This window comes from Hoplias malabaricus, chromosome 18 (genome assembly GCF_029633855.1).
Source record: "Hoplias malabaricus isolate fHopMal1 chromosome 18, fHopMal1.hap1, whole genome shotgun sequence".
Classification (NCBI taxonomy): domain Eukaryota; kingdom Metazoa; phylum Chordata; class Actinopteri; order Characiformes; family Erythrinidae; genus Hoplias; species Hoplias malabaricus.
The window spans coordinates 19,913,848-19,928,338 of record NC_089817.1 but is presented as its reverse complement, the minus strand read 5'-3'; the positions used below and the strand labels follow the sequence as shown (position 1 = coordinate 19,928,338).

The 14,491-nt window shown below is 40.4% G+C and overlaps 1 protein-coding gene across 1 annotated transcript; it reads left to right on the top strand.

The window, feature by feature from the left end:
- Positions 1–5,237: 5,237 nt before the first annotated feature.
- LOC136674895 (olfactory receptor 1-like) lies at positions 5,238–14,208 on the top strand (the record flags this gene model as incomplete). The annotated part of the gene is made up of 2 exons (XM_066651192.1): positions 5,238–6,199; positions 14,190–14,208. Coding segments are annotated over exons 1-2 (975 nt in total), but the record flags the coding sequence as incomplete, so codon positions are not given.
- Positions 14,209–14,491: the final 283 nt, after the last annotated feature.

Sequence of the window (14,491 nt, the reverse complement as noted above, 5' to 3'; positions counted from 1 at the left end):
AGAATAAGCATCTAGAAGAAGGAAAACATATTAACTAATAAATATTGGTATTATTAATAAATGTAAAACATGCCATTGCCGTAAATGAATCTTGGGAATGTTGTTAGTTCATTGTTATTTTTATTGTTTATGAAACTTGTGTATCCAAGATATAATAACTTTTACCTCTTTAGGGAATGGTATATTCTAGGGGGTGGGGCTACCTATGTGTGTATATATACCGCACAAAGGTAAAAGATGGGGAGCACTCTGCTAGACCGTAGCGAGAGAACCTAACTTGATGTGTATAATAAGACTCAGTTGACTTTGTCGTCATTATATCTTTTTGTCTCTGCTAATAGAGAGTTTTGTTTTCTTAATTTCTGTAATCATGGAGCGCGCTTGTATATATTGTAAATAGTGATGTAAAGTCTGGTGTGTAAATAAAGGTGGAAGGGAACCAAAAATTGAACCCCTCTGTGTTATTTCAAGTCCACCCTACATCGTCTCAGGCCTCTCGCCCGACTCTACCCATAGAGAACACCTCCCAACATTACACTTTGCGATGGTTGAGGGGTGAGCTTTATCACAGTTACACTTAAAGGGTTAATGTTTCTCAATTTTCCAAGGCATCTTGTTATTGGTTTATGTGAGGAATGTTACAGGCTTTCAGTGAAACATTGTAATTCCGTTCACAAAAGTGACAACTAATGTGAACTTATGAGTGACATAAAATGCTTGAGCACTCTTGTTGGGGAAAATTAATCACCAATTATTTTTCCAATTTTTGTCATCAGCGCAGTATGACACATCCCATTAACGTTGCTTCTCACTCCTTGCACTTAATTTATTAGAGATTGCTTACACTCCTATAGTCAAACTGCACTTGACGCTATGCACTTGTAGTACAGGAAGGCCCAGGTATGCTGAACCTTTTTAAGACTATGGACCAATATCAAGTGATGGAATAATTTTAAGATTCAGCCTCCGACTTTCCAGTTTTATAATAAAAGAACAAAAGGGGAAATACCACATTCCACAGCAGTATGTGTGGAGACTCTATGAAACCACCCCACACACACACACACACACATGCACACACAGTCTGTTGGAGACTAGGTCATGAGAAACCTTTTCCAGGTTGACCCCAAGATGCTCACAAAAAGTTCCATACCTACACTAAGTGGTCGGTTCAAAAGTTATGACTACCATTAGACCAAAAGTAACTCTTAAATCAGTTAAGGAATCCTGGGGAGTGGGCACTAAAGCTATCACCTGACAGAACTTAGAACTCTCATAAAAGAACATTTGTCATTCTTAATCTCACTTGAGATCGGCATATGGCCCAAAGAATGCAGCCAATTTCCTCTAAAGATCATAGTTCAATCCAGCTGGAATATGGATGCCTCCAAGTAGACATTTGGGAAATCATATGTCACCAAAAGCTTTCTCTCTCTCTCTCTCTCTCTCTCTCTCTCTTGTTTATCTTGGTCCCCAAAAGAGTTATCTTGGACACTATGCTTTTCTGAATCCAGTTATGTTATATATTATTCTCAGGTGAATGTATACTAACATCAATTGATTTGACAAATTTATGTTAATTTCGCGTCATGAAGATCAATTCCTTTCTCAATTTAAAAGAATGTTAATTAATATATAATAGCTAGAATAGTTTGTGTACCTACATCAATACACTCAATGTATTAACGCTCAAATATATATGATGTATTTACTCAAGAATGTTTTATCTGGAGCAGATCAAATTAAAGATTTGGTTTCTGGGAAACTTAAGACGTTCACGTGTACTTCCCAAACCCAGTAGCCAATCAGAGAAGGGCTACCTCCCAAGTGGGCGTAACACATAGAAAACAGTAAGACGGCCGAAAGGGCGTGAGTCACTTTCACAAGGGAAAGAGTCGCCTAAGGATTCACAAGAATAGTCAAAAAAGAAAAGGACTTTGTCAGCGCTAGACTCAATTTACTTTGTTGTTTATCGTTTTTTTTATTGCCCAGTCAAAGTGTTTTTACATGCGGCTGATCAAAGCAGGTGAAACTTATTTTTGCCCAGAATAAGACTCCACCTCCAAGACTAGTAAATATCTAGTATATTAACTTTATATACGGACTTCAAGACGTCATCTCTGAATTAAAAAAAAAAAAACAGAGAGCCTTTCTTTTGCCCCCTTGTTTCGGGGAATTCTCAACCAGACCAGCGACTATCCTTCCAAAAGGCAATCCCGACCATCACTCTGGCTCAGAGAAGCCCAACGGCCCTCGTCATCATGGAAGTGACCACTTCAGACTCTAGAGGCACCATCACCCGCTGTGAAATCCTACAGCCAAGGACTTGGACTGGAGAGAGGAGATTGATTCGCTGGATCCATCGGTTGAAAAGACGTGCGTCAACACTAAGCTCCAAAAATATCATTTTCAGAGCTGATATCTAATTAAGTCTCTTGATAAATGTACATATTAATAATTAGTTATATTTAATTTAGAGCAAACCATATTATCCACAAGCCCAATAGCCTAGCCACTTGTTAGACTCGGGTTTGATTTGCGTTGATCCCATTTGTGAGATTATGATAATTGTGCTATGTTTATTAACTTATTATTCCTTTCCAATAAAGTGTTCTTTGATTTGAAATAATACTGTGTAGGGAGTTTGTCCATAAAGTCTGAAGATCCTGAAAACTCATATTCTAGCGTGAATAGTATCCAATTTTTTGATAAATTATTAAAATTGTTATTATCTAAAATTAATAATAGTAGTAATAATAATGTATAATTGACAACCACAATTAAGAAATAATTTGAATTAAGAAATAATTCAAATACTGTTACCACGCTACACACTACACCCGAAAGTCTACTCTTTGGTGACCCACCAGCATACTTACTACTTACATTTATCCTTGACAGACTATCGATGGTTAGTAAATCAGGCCCTGGCATTAGGCAATACAATGACATAGGGGTTGTAGCAACTCTGGTAGCATTCTGAAAATAGAGAATTAAAGTCTGTATTTTACAACAAGCAGTGTGTGTGTTGCCCTGTGAAGGACTGGCGTCCCCTCCAGGGTGTATTCCTGCCTTGCGCCCGATGATTCCAGGTAGGCTCTGGAACCCCCGCGACCCTAAATTGGATAAGCGGTTACAGATAATGGATGGATGGATTTTACAACAAGCTTATTTTCATTTCTCTTTTTTGTTTAACCATGTAAGCTTTGAGAAAAGAAAATAAAACCCACAAAGTGTTACATTGTGTCACAACCTTGTCCTGTCATGACTGTTTTCCCCGCCATGTGCTCTCTTAGCACATGGCTCTGTTTGTTATTGTTCATGTCTCCTCCCTTGTCCCACCTTTGTTCCTCCTCCTCATCAGTGTCATTTGTAATCCTGCCCCCTCATTATCTGTCTCAGTTGTCTCTTGTCTATGTAATGTATTTAAATTCCGTTGTCTCACTGCCTCTTGTCGGTCATTCATTGCATACTGTTGTTGTGTTGTTTCCTTGGTCCTCGATTTGTTTTCCATGTCATGTTACTCAGTCTAGTCTGTCTGTCTAGTTTTCAACAGTTTTCCACTGTTGTTTCACTCCCTGGTCAGTTTGTCTCGTCTGTCCCTTGCTTTGGTTCGCTCTCTTCTCGTTTCGTCCTGTCACCGCGTCGTCTAGTCTGTCTGTCTCTGCTTATCCTCATTTAGGTTTGTTCTCTGTTTAGATTTCTCTGTTTTATAATCTGTTTAGCTCTCTGTCCAGTGTTAGTCTGTTTATCTCTCTAGTCTGTCTGTCCCGTTTGCCCTGTTACCTCTTCGTATTCTAGTTAGTCTGTTTAGCTCCCTTTGTCTAAGTCTCAGTCAGCTCCCTGTATCTTTCTGTTTAAGTCTCTGTTTGTATCTGTTTTGTTATTTATCTTTTGTTAAAAATAAAGTTTGCTGTGTTTTAGTGAACGCGTCCACCTCCGTCAGTCTGCCCCGCGATCCTGACACATTGTGATCAATTACTAATGACGGACTGGTGTATATAGATTTTTGGATACAATATCACATGTTAACATTTTAGGTGATCCAAAAAAAAAATGTGTATATATATATATATATATATATATATATATATATATATATATATATATATATATACTTTTTTTTTGGATGACCGGAAAAATGTTAACATGTGATATTGTAACCAAACAAATATATACACCAGTCCGTCATTAGTAATTAGAGGTGCTTGAGCTAGACATTTGCTCATGCATTTAGTAAAAAAATAGCCAAAAGTAATTGCATTTCAATTTTATGCTATTCACTTTAATTTTGACTGGATTTACCTCCTATACCTATATGTTCAGTGGAGCTGAGAGAATGAATAGTGAATGTAGAAACAAGAATGTAGTCATAATATGAATGAACTGTGTGTTTTGTAATGGATTATTATGCAAATTAAGCCTGTTAAAACACATTCCCTGGCAAACCCAAGTGAAAAAAACAGCCTTAAAAAGTTGTAAAATATAAACTTAAACTTAACTATAAACCTGATCCTAACTAAACTTAACCTGAAGATTTAAGGCTGTTGCTGAGATAAAACTCATAGCACATTTTTTAGTAAATAACAGAGAAAGAGTGTATGCAGTAATACATCAAAACCAGTGGATGGGGGCTTTGTGAGCATACAATAACAACAAATTACAATTTAGCAAATTGTTTTCAACGTACAAATGACAACATTTAAAGAGGCATGCCTCTCAGTTACCCAAAGGACAACTTGCAATACAAATATAAAGCTTTCTCTGCTTCTGCTGCTGGTATGGTGGTGCTGTGCTAAGCTACTGTGACATTGTAGAACAGAATGTTTTTCTGATATGGTTTACTTTTTCCTGATATGTTACCTATTTCTACTCTTGGTTTTTATTCTATTTGTATTCTTCATAAATGTTTTTAACCATGTGTATGGGTCTCTTGCCACAGGTGTTATAATAATTAAGAAACTTCAGAAGATATTCAGATATGAATTAAGATATTCAGAAAATTGGTAAAGTGTACTTAATTCTTAAACTATTTGTTTAAGCCTGAATCCAGTATTGTTATAATAATTATTAATACTTGTTATTTTTAATTAATTACCATCTACATATACTTCCTGAACTGGAGAATCAATTGTTAAAAATATCTATGCATTCATGAATATGACAAAAATTAAAAAATTCAGTTTGTTTATTGGGGAGTTATACATCTCCTCTTAAATTAGTTTCTGCCTGAAATTACTGCAATGGCATCACTTTACAATGCAACATTTGTTCGCCCCTCCACATTTTATATCACTGGGTTGTACAACATTCCAAATGCAAAATATTACTATATATTTCTCTGCTTTGTGTATACTGTAACTATTTTAGGCAATTCTGCTATTATGGGCATAATTTACCTGGCTCGTACATTGCACACAGCAAAATATATTGCTGTCTTCAACTTGGCTTTGTGTGATCTATGTGGAAGCTCTGCTGTAATTCCAAAATATGCAGAAATGATTCTCTTTGAGAACCAGTACATAACTTATGAAAACTGTCTAGCAAACATGTTTTTTGTTTTTCTCTTTATGGCTCTGCAGTCACTTACACTGCTTGCATTGTCTTTTGACAGAGTAATTGCTATATGTTTTCCTCTGAGATATCATGCTATTATTACTAAAAGCACAATGATTCTGATCATTGGTGTTAAATGGGTTTTCTCTGTGACTGTTGTTGGCATCATGGTAGCTCTGATTACGAGACTTTCCTTCTGTAGATCTACCACAATTGACAGTTATTTCTGTGACCATGGGCCTATCTACAGATTAGGCTGTAATGATTATTTCCCTAACTACATAATTGCTTGGGTCTATATTGTTTTTGTAATTTGCATTCCACTGGTACTAATAGTGTTCTCATATATTTTTATTGGCTTTGCATTACTCAAAATCTCACATGGTGGTGAGCGAATGAAAGCTCTGAAAACCTGCACAGCCCACCTTATATTAGTGTCTATGTTCTATCTACCAATATTTAGCATTTATATGTTGGCTCTTACCACATACCTAACTCCAAATACTAGAATAATTAACTCTGTCATAACACAAACAATCCCACCAATGTTAAACCCCATCATTTATGCTCTGAAAACAGAAGAGGTATTACTGTCCATTAAAGTACTCTATAAAAATATAAAACTCAATTCTGCAGTGGAAGAATCTGAATACTAAAAAAATAAAAAATTGGATCTATCATATTGCAGTATGTGAAATGTAGAATAAAAGTCAGGGATTGTATCACTACAAATGTCTGTGAGTAAGCTCTGTGAGTAATATTTATATTTTTTGTCATGATATCTTACAGAGTGATGTTTTCCATGTAATTTACACTGACATCTACTACTACTAGTCAATCAGTTTAGCCTAAATAAATTGTTATTTTAGTTTATTTTATATATACATTTATTCTTTTTTTCATATGTAAATTTTATTTTCAATGCTTATGACCAATTTTCTCTATAGATTGGGTACTGAAGGTATGGAAATTCTTTAGAAGATATAGAATTTATAGAATAGGAGAGCTTATCAGTAGCTGCAAAAGCATGCAGCATAATAGGAAAAAGTATCATTTTTAAGTGTCAAATTCCTGGAAAATGTTGATTAGAGACTGACGTTAGTGAAAATGGAAAAGTTCATGATTACTGTTCTTTCATTTTTTCTTCATTCTATCTAGGTTTCTCCAATCTAAAAAGTAGAGGGGCTATCCAGCTTGTTAAAAAGCTATTATCCATGATTGCATAAGGGGGCATTTCTGCACATTGCATGGGCAACTTGCACATGTGTGAAAGCACCATTAATGTTGAACAATATATACACAGGTTTTGGAGTAACATGGTGCAATCCAGACAATATCTTTTTTGGGGACGGCCTCATTTATTTCTATAAAGCAAGGCCAATTGTCACATATGGTGCAGGGAAGCAAACAGGCAGATGTAAATGCAGTATGAATTATAATTATTATAATTATATGTATGAATTATAATTATTTAACATACACAAGACACAAGGACCAAAAGGACAACTGAAACAAGACCAGGACTAAAAGACACTAGAAAACAGCAATACACTAACCTACATCTAAAAGAGAGCTAACACAATAACTGAATAAGTATGGGATAACTTAGACTAGGGGAATAAACCAAGAGCATACAACAGAGAATTCATAAACTTACAGTAATCATACACACAGTAAATAACACTGAACTTAGAGCTGAACAACAACAGAATAAACCTAGGCTAACTGAAGGAAATATGGGATAAGGAGAACTAAGAAAGAGACAGAAGAAATGGCAATGGGAAAGACACTAAGGAAAAGTCATGAAGACTAGAACAGGACCAAACCAACAATAAGGCTCACTGTTATGGTTGCCACTTTAAAGTTAACAGGAAACTTCTTATTTTGTTAATTCTTCTGAGATGGTGTTTGTGTCTGGTGGGTGTGAATGAGTTGGATGTAAGCTGGTGCCGTCAGATGCAGTAGAGGGATGCTCTCATAAAAGTAAAAGCCATAAGATACTTTAGAATTAAGTAATGTTTAAGAAGACTCCAAGATGATTTCTTTTCCCAGCATGCAGCCAATGAGGTATTTTGTGCAGTTTGTACTTTATTTTGTTTCATATCATTTGCCATCATGTATGTTCAACACTGTGTATTATTGGTTTTCACGGTTTGATATGAAGAAGATTTTAGTGAAACTTGTTAAAGAAAAAAACTTGTGTCTAACCGTGCTTCAGGAGGGAATAAGACTCACAAAAAGGAAGCTAACAGAAATACAGACAAACAAAGCAATAACCATGATGAAAGCAAAAGCACAGAGATTAGAACCAGAGAAGAGAGACAGAAACCAAAGCCAGACAGAGCTACAATAAAACATGAACCTACAATAAAGGCCAACAATTCAACTAACAACCAATGGAAGGGACACTGAGATTAAAGCAGGAAACAGAAATTGAAACTTAGTGCCAAGAAAATCACAAAATGCACACCACTACATTAACTCTTACAGCGCCCTCCATAATGATGGGCATCCCTGGTTAAGAAGTGTTCTTTGGCTTCTAATAAATTCTTTTTTTTTTTTTTTTAATAATATAGGACAATGCAAAAGAAGAGAAAAATCTAAGCTTTAATTCAAGTGCCTTTATTTGGTGGGAAAAAAAATCACACATTAAGAAATAAATCTTTTGAATGAAATCATGTTATATTGGCATATTAGCACCCCTGGTGTTAGTACTTTGTACAACCTCCTTTTGCCAACAAGACAGCACTTAATCTTCTCCTATAGCTCTTCACAAGATGGGAGAATACAGAAAAACCATTCCTCTTTGCACAACCTCTCTAAATTATCCTGGGTCTTCTCCTATGCACTCTCCTCTTCAGCTCACCCCACAAGTCTTCTATTGGGTTGAGGTCTGGGGACTGAGATGGCCATGAGAGGAGCTTGATTTTGTGCCTTGTGAACCATTTTTGAGTACATTTGGCCACATGTTTAGGGTCATTATCTTGCTGAAAGACCCAGTGACGACCCATCTTCAGGTTTCGGGCAGAGGCCACCAGATTCTGATTCAAAATGTCCTGATATTTCAAAGAGTTCATGATTCTATGTATCCTTACATGGTTCCCAGATCCTTTGGAGGAGAAACAGGCCCACAGCATCACCAATCCTCCCCCATTCTTAACAGTGGGCATGAGATGTTTTTCTGCATACTCACCCTTGGTGTTACGCCAGACCCACTTAGAGTGTTTGTTGCCAAAAAGCACTTGGTCTCATCTGACCAAAGCACGTGGTCCCAGTTAAAATCCCAGTACCACTTGGCAAACTCCACCCATTTACGACTATGAGTATAACTCATAAAAGGATTTCTCCACCTTTGCCTCCCAAACTACAAGCTTGTTGGCATGTAGATGGCACCTGATGGTTGTTTGGGAGACCTCGTAACCACAAGATGCTACCATTTGATTCAATCCTCTTACTGTGAGGTTTGTAGAACTTTTTACTTCTCTTGCCATCCTTCTCACTGTAATGTAGTAAGGTACACCGAAAAATATAAATATATTTCTATATTTATATTTATAGTTTTATAGCGTTGACCTTATTCAAACTCCTCTAATCTCTGATATTTGACTTAATGATATTAATTAAAGTTTATAATTGGCTTAGGCAATTAAAACATTACTAATTAGTTTGAGAGTGAATAATAATCAAGCTAAGTGAGTACGTCAGGATTTTCAGGAAAATAATGAACAAATTGCAAACACTGTGATTTCAAATAATCAGAGTTTTATTAATAAAGAGAAGATATTTAATTAACATAGCGTAGCCTTATAATCTCACGGTATCACAACAGGGAAAACCGATTTTGACCTTAAGGTGGGCTAGGCACTACTGGCTTGTGATTAAATTGTTGCTAACTAAGGTTTAATAAATGGTACATTATAAAGTGATTGATTTAGATATCAGCTCCTGGAAAAGTGTGAAATACGCTAGCTTACTTTTGCCGTTTCACCGAGCCGTCGCGTCCTGCTGTTTAATTTCCGTGCTCTGGGGTTGTTCTCGTCGTTCCCACGTGGTGAGAGACAGGCCCGCTTAGGGAGGAGATCTCTTTCCGGTTGAGTTGAAAACTTTCGGCTTCAAGCTGAGCTGCGTCGATCGAGGTTTCCCCTCTTTGGATTTTTGCAGTCGTGGCTGGTTTTCCACCGGAGTGGGGCGGCTTTTTCAGAGTATTAGCTAGTCTCGTTGTTCAGTTTTCCAGGAGTAATGTCTTCAGGAATCAGCTTATAACTGAGGCATTAGGTCAAATAGCCCTCCTCGCTGTAGTACAGCTCAGAGCCAGCGTACGTGAGCTTGACGTATCACGGCGACAGCAGGCAAAGGTAGAGGCAGAATTAAGTCGACTTCAAAGCGAAATAGCTGAAGGGAACACACTGCCCCAGGTCACACCTGATGTGCCACCTAGTGCCGCTATAGGAAGACAAGACCAGCAGGAAGATAGTGAGGATCAGGAACCAGACTCAGGGACCGTAACCTTTAGAGCTGCTGCAGCACCTCCTCTGGTATCAACGGGTATTTCACCTTCCCCTGTGTCTCCTGTCAGTCGTCCCTTACACCGCCCTGCTAGACCCAGAGCACTGCAACCCAGTGTCTGGTCTCCTCAACCTTTACCCTCTCATGGTCCCTCATATAAGGACCTAGATAAAATCGCGCGTAATATAACCCGCTTTGATCCCAAACCTGACGGTTCTAATGATATCTTTTCCTACCTAAAAGATATTGACTTCTATCTCCAAAGGTTCCCCGGGATCACCATAGATGACAGACTATATGTGATTAAACTGACCTCCAACCGAGACGTCAGCAACTTCATTGAACGTCAGCCAGACTATGTAAAAGCACGATATGATGTGCTGTGCCAAGCCTTGGAGGACGAATTCTCCAATCACCTGTCACAGACCGGACTGGCCGCTGCTTTGAACATAAAACAGCAACGCCAGAAATCCCCTCAGCAATATTATAATCGACTTAGACAGGTGTACTTCGGACCTAGAAATGACTCCGGAATGGAGGAAGAGTTAAATTTCAAATCCCTATTTATCCAAAACCTCCATCCCCACACCAGTCATCAGTTGGGAGTCTCAGCTTGCCCTCGCACCCTGTCTAGCAGGCAGCTGCGTGATTTAGCACTCAGAGGTTTCCTAAAATCCCAACAAATTCCCAACAGGCGGTCCGAAACACCCCAAGTCTTTAATGTCGATTCCAACTCCCCACATTTAGAGTTAGAAGGTGCCACCCAGGCCGATCCACCAGAATCCGCCCTGGACCCTTCCTCCACCCCGTGGACCAATGAGGGCCCGAAACCTCATCCGCCCTCACACCAATACAAGCGCTACCCTCCTCGCAGGCCAGACAGAAATCACGACAAAGATTTCTGGAACCCTCGGGACAGGGCTGGGTATGGTCGTGACTATTACCCTGCAGAAACCCGCGGTGCGGGCCGTGGAAAACCATCACATCCCCATAAGGGATACGAGCGAACAGCTCCGAACCAGCTTTCTGATTCCTATAGAGAAAAGAAAGAGAAATACTGGTCTCAAAATAAAGAAAATCACTCTAAAGACAAGCTTAAAGGCAAGGAACTCAACTCTAAGGAGTTAGAGGACATCCGCCGAATGCTTGCAATGATTTGCAAAGAGAAAAAGAAAAAACCTGACGTTCTTTCTATCACCTCTTCGCGGTCTAACCCAAAGCCATCCTCTAACACCCCAGAAATGTTAGAAAGTTATGTAGGAGAAGTGACAAGCGAAGCTCCGTCTTCTAGCGCACCGTGCAACCTCCTCGTGACCCAAACAAACACTGAAGACCCAATGATACAGGGGGGTGACTCGCAACCACCCTCCAGTGCTGTTTTGGTTGTTCAGTTAGATGGTAAAGAAGGTTTAACGCCAAATGACCCCTCAGTCATTGAAGGCGACACACCCGTCCGGCAATTCATGGGACACTTAACTGAGAAAGGGGTTGCACGCAAATTCTATTTGTCCACCATTGTGGAGAGAAGGCTAGTACATGAGGCCCTGTTGGACACTGCATCAGATGTCACGCTCATGTCTTCCGCCTTGTTCCACCAGGTTCAAGCCATTGCGCGGCGTGAAAATCGCGAGATACAGCTCCAAAACTGTTCTCTTAAAATTCAGCCGTATTCACATGCAGGCCTCACTATCCAATCTATGGCACTAATACACTTAGCCATTGGACCAATGACCTTAGTGCATCCAGTCCATGTGTCTCCTCTCGAAACAATTCCCTTCCTCATCGGCAAAGATCTCCTTAATCGCTTCGAACCACTGATTGACTTCAAAAGATCAAAGATCTGGGCACAAGTGCGTGAGCCTTTACCCATCTGCACCCCGCACCACCGGGAAGCTCAGTGTTGCCGTCTCGAAATCCGGCCTGAATCAATAGGAGATCCACCAAGTCAGATCCCTCACTTCGAGGAAGAGGAAACTGAGCCCATGGCAGCCACGCCAGAGACAGCAGTCTCTCCCTGGCCCCCTAGTGCCATGTTAGAACAACGGAACACATTCCTGTGCACTTTCACACAGCCGTCCACAACAGACGCTCCAGGCCTTCCCATCGTGAATGGTCTCACAATACAGGACTATCATGTGGACAATGCAGTTCTGGCTCTATGGACTGACAAGTCCGCTATAAGCCAAACCCTCTTGAACGCTCTGCGCCTCACTCAACCAAATATTCCTTTGGTGAGCAGTCCTTGTCGCTTTCCTCTTAACCTGGCATCAAAAGCAATGTCACCCACTGATGGAATTTGCGCTTTAACCGTCCAGTGGAACAAAAGGGTAATCACCCATTATTTCTTGGTCGTCCCTGACTTGCCGCACGACGCCTACATTGGAAGTGACTTCTTGGTACGCCTCGACGTCCATGTAGACACCCTCAATAGTGTACTGTGGTCTTTGACTGATGTTTCAACGGAATCCTGGTCCTCCGATCTCAGCAACCTAGGCTTAGGACAAACTATTCCCGAGGTATGTCAGGTCACTAACCAAGGTTCACTTGTGGTACCTGCGAACACAGCAAATGTACCCATCCGCTTAGTCATGCGACCTGGCCAACACTTAAGCCACGCGCATGCACTTTTCCAACCGTCACCTCAGTTCTTCGAACTAGGCCTCACCCTCGAAGCCACACCTTTGGTGGAGATGCGAGCAAGATCCACCTATCTATTCGTATGGAATGAAACCACTCAACCCTTAACGATCCCTCACTCATCCCCTCTGGGTTGGTTAGTCAGTACGAAATTCCATGACTTCGAGTTGCGAATTCCGATCATAGGACCAATGCCTGAATCCCTGCTTCTTGATCATGCAGAATCAAAGGTGTTCTACACTCATCCGACATGAGCTGTTGCTCTCTTCTCAGCTCTGGACATGAGTAACGACGCCATCTGCAGGATAGATCTCGCTGACGACAATCAAATGACGGTCACGGTTCTTTCCATATATTCATCCCCGGAATCCTCCCGGGAACCATCTCTTCTTCCCGAAGCAGGAGAAAACACTTCAAATCCACGTACTTCGAAAGAACTATCTGACTCCGAATTTCGTATCCAAGTCGAACAAGTTCTAAAGGAGGCCGACGCCCTCCAAAGCAAAGAAGAACGTGAGAAACTCTGTGAAGTGCTCCTTAAATATCAAAAATCTTTTTCCAAAGATTCAACGGACTGTGGTCTCACTGACATTCATTCAGTACGCATTCCCACTCCTCGTCCAGGAGCACCACCCACGTTTGTCCGCCAATACAAAATTCCGTTGGCATCCTATGAACCAGTACAAGAAATCATTGATGACTTGCTGGAAAAGGGCATAATTCGACCCTGTAACAGCACGTATTCAGCACCATTATGGCCCGTCATAAAACCAAATGGTAAATGGCGCTTAACCATCGACTATCGGAAACTAAATCAACAGGTTCCCTTGTCTCGATGGCCGATGACACAATTGGAGCAAGAACTTCCCTTGGTCCGAAACGCTAAATACTTTTCCACCATCGATGTAGCCTCTGGCTTCTGGACCATCCCGGTGCAAGCAGAAGACCAACACAAGCTCGCTTTCACTTTCGCAAACCGACAGTACACATTCACTCGGTGCCCTTTTGGATATGCCAACTCACCCGCGGAGTTTAATATTTTCTTAAACAAAGCATGCCCTGATGCCCGCGAGCGAGGCACCCTCATATATGTGGACGACATACTCATGCGTAACCACTCCCTACAGGCACACTTTGACGAGATTGATCATGTTCTTGACCAGCTTACAACAGCAGGTGCGAAAATCTCCAAATGTCAGTGGTGCAGAACAAAAGTGAATTACGTCGGTCTGCTCGTAAGCACTGATGGTGTTGAACCACAAGTGAGTCGAGTGCAAGGGGTAACAAACCTCGCAGCACCCACCAATCTTAAGGAACTCCGCAGTTTCTTAGGAGTATGCAACTACTCACGACAATTCATAGAGAACTACGCGGACCTAGCTCGTCCACTTTATGACCTCCTGAAAAAGGATACTCCGTTCACCTGGGGCGAAGCCCAGGAACACGCCATGCAGGCACTGAAATCGAAACTGTGCACGGCTCCATGCCTTGCCTATCCTGACAGTAGCAAAGAATTCTACCTAGAAGTAGGGTTCTCGGACCACTGTCTCAGCTCCGGTCTGTATCAATTACACGACAGAGACAAACGTGTCATAACCTATGCTAGTAAAACTATGCTGGCTGCCGAAAACAAATACAGTGACTGCGAAAAAGCACTACTAGCAACAGTGTGGGCAGTCAAACATTTCTCCAACTACCTAGGTGGTCAGAAGGTGATTGTTGAAACTCATCATCAACCTGTCACTTTCTTAAACAGCCAACGAATTCGAGAGGGTGTAGTAACTAACGCTCG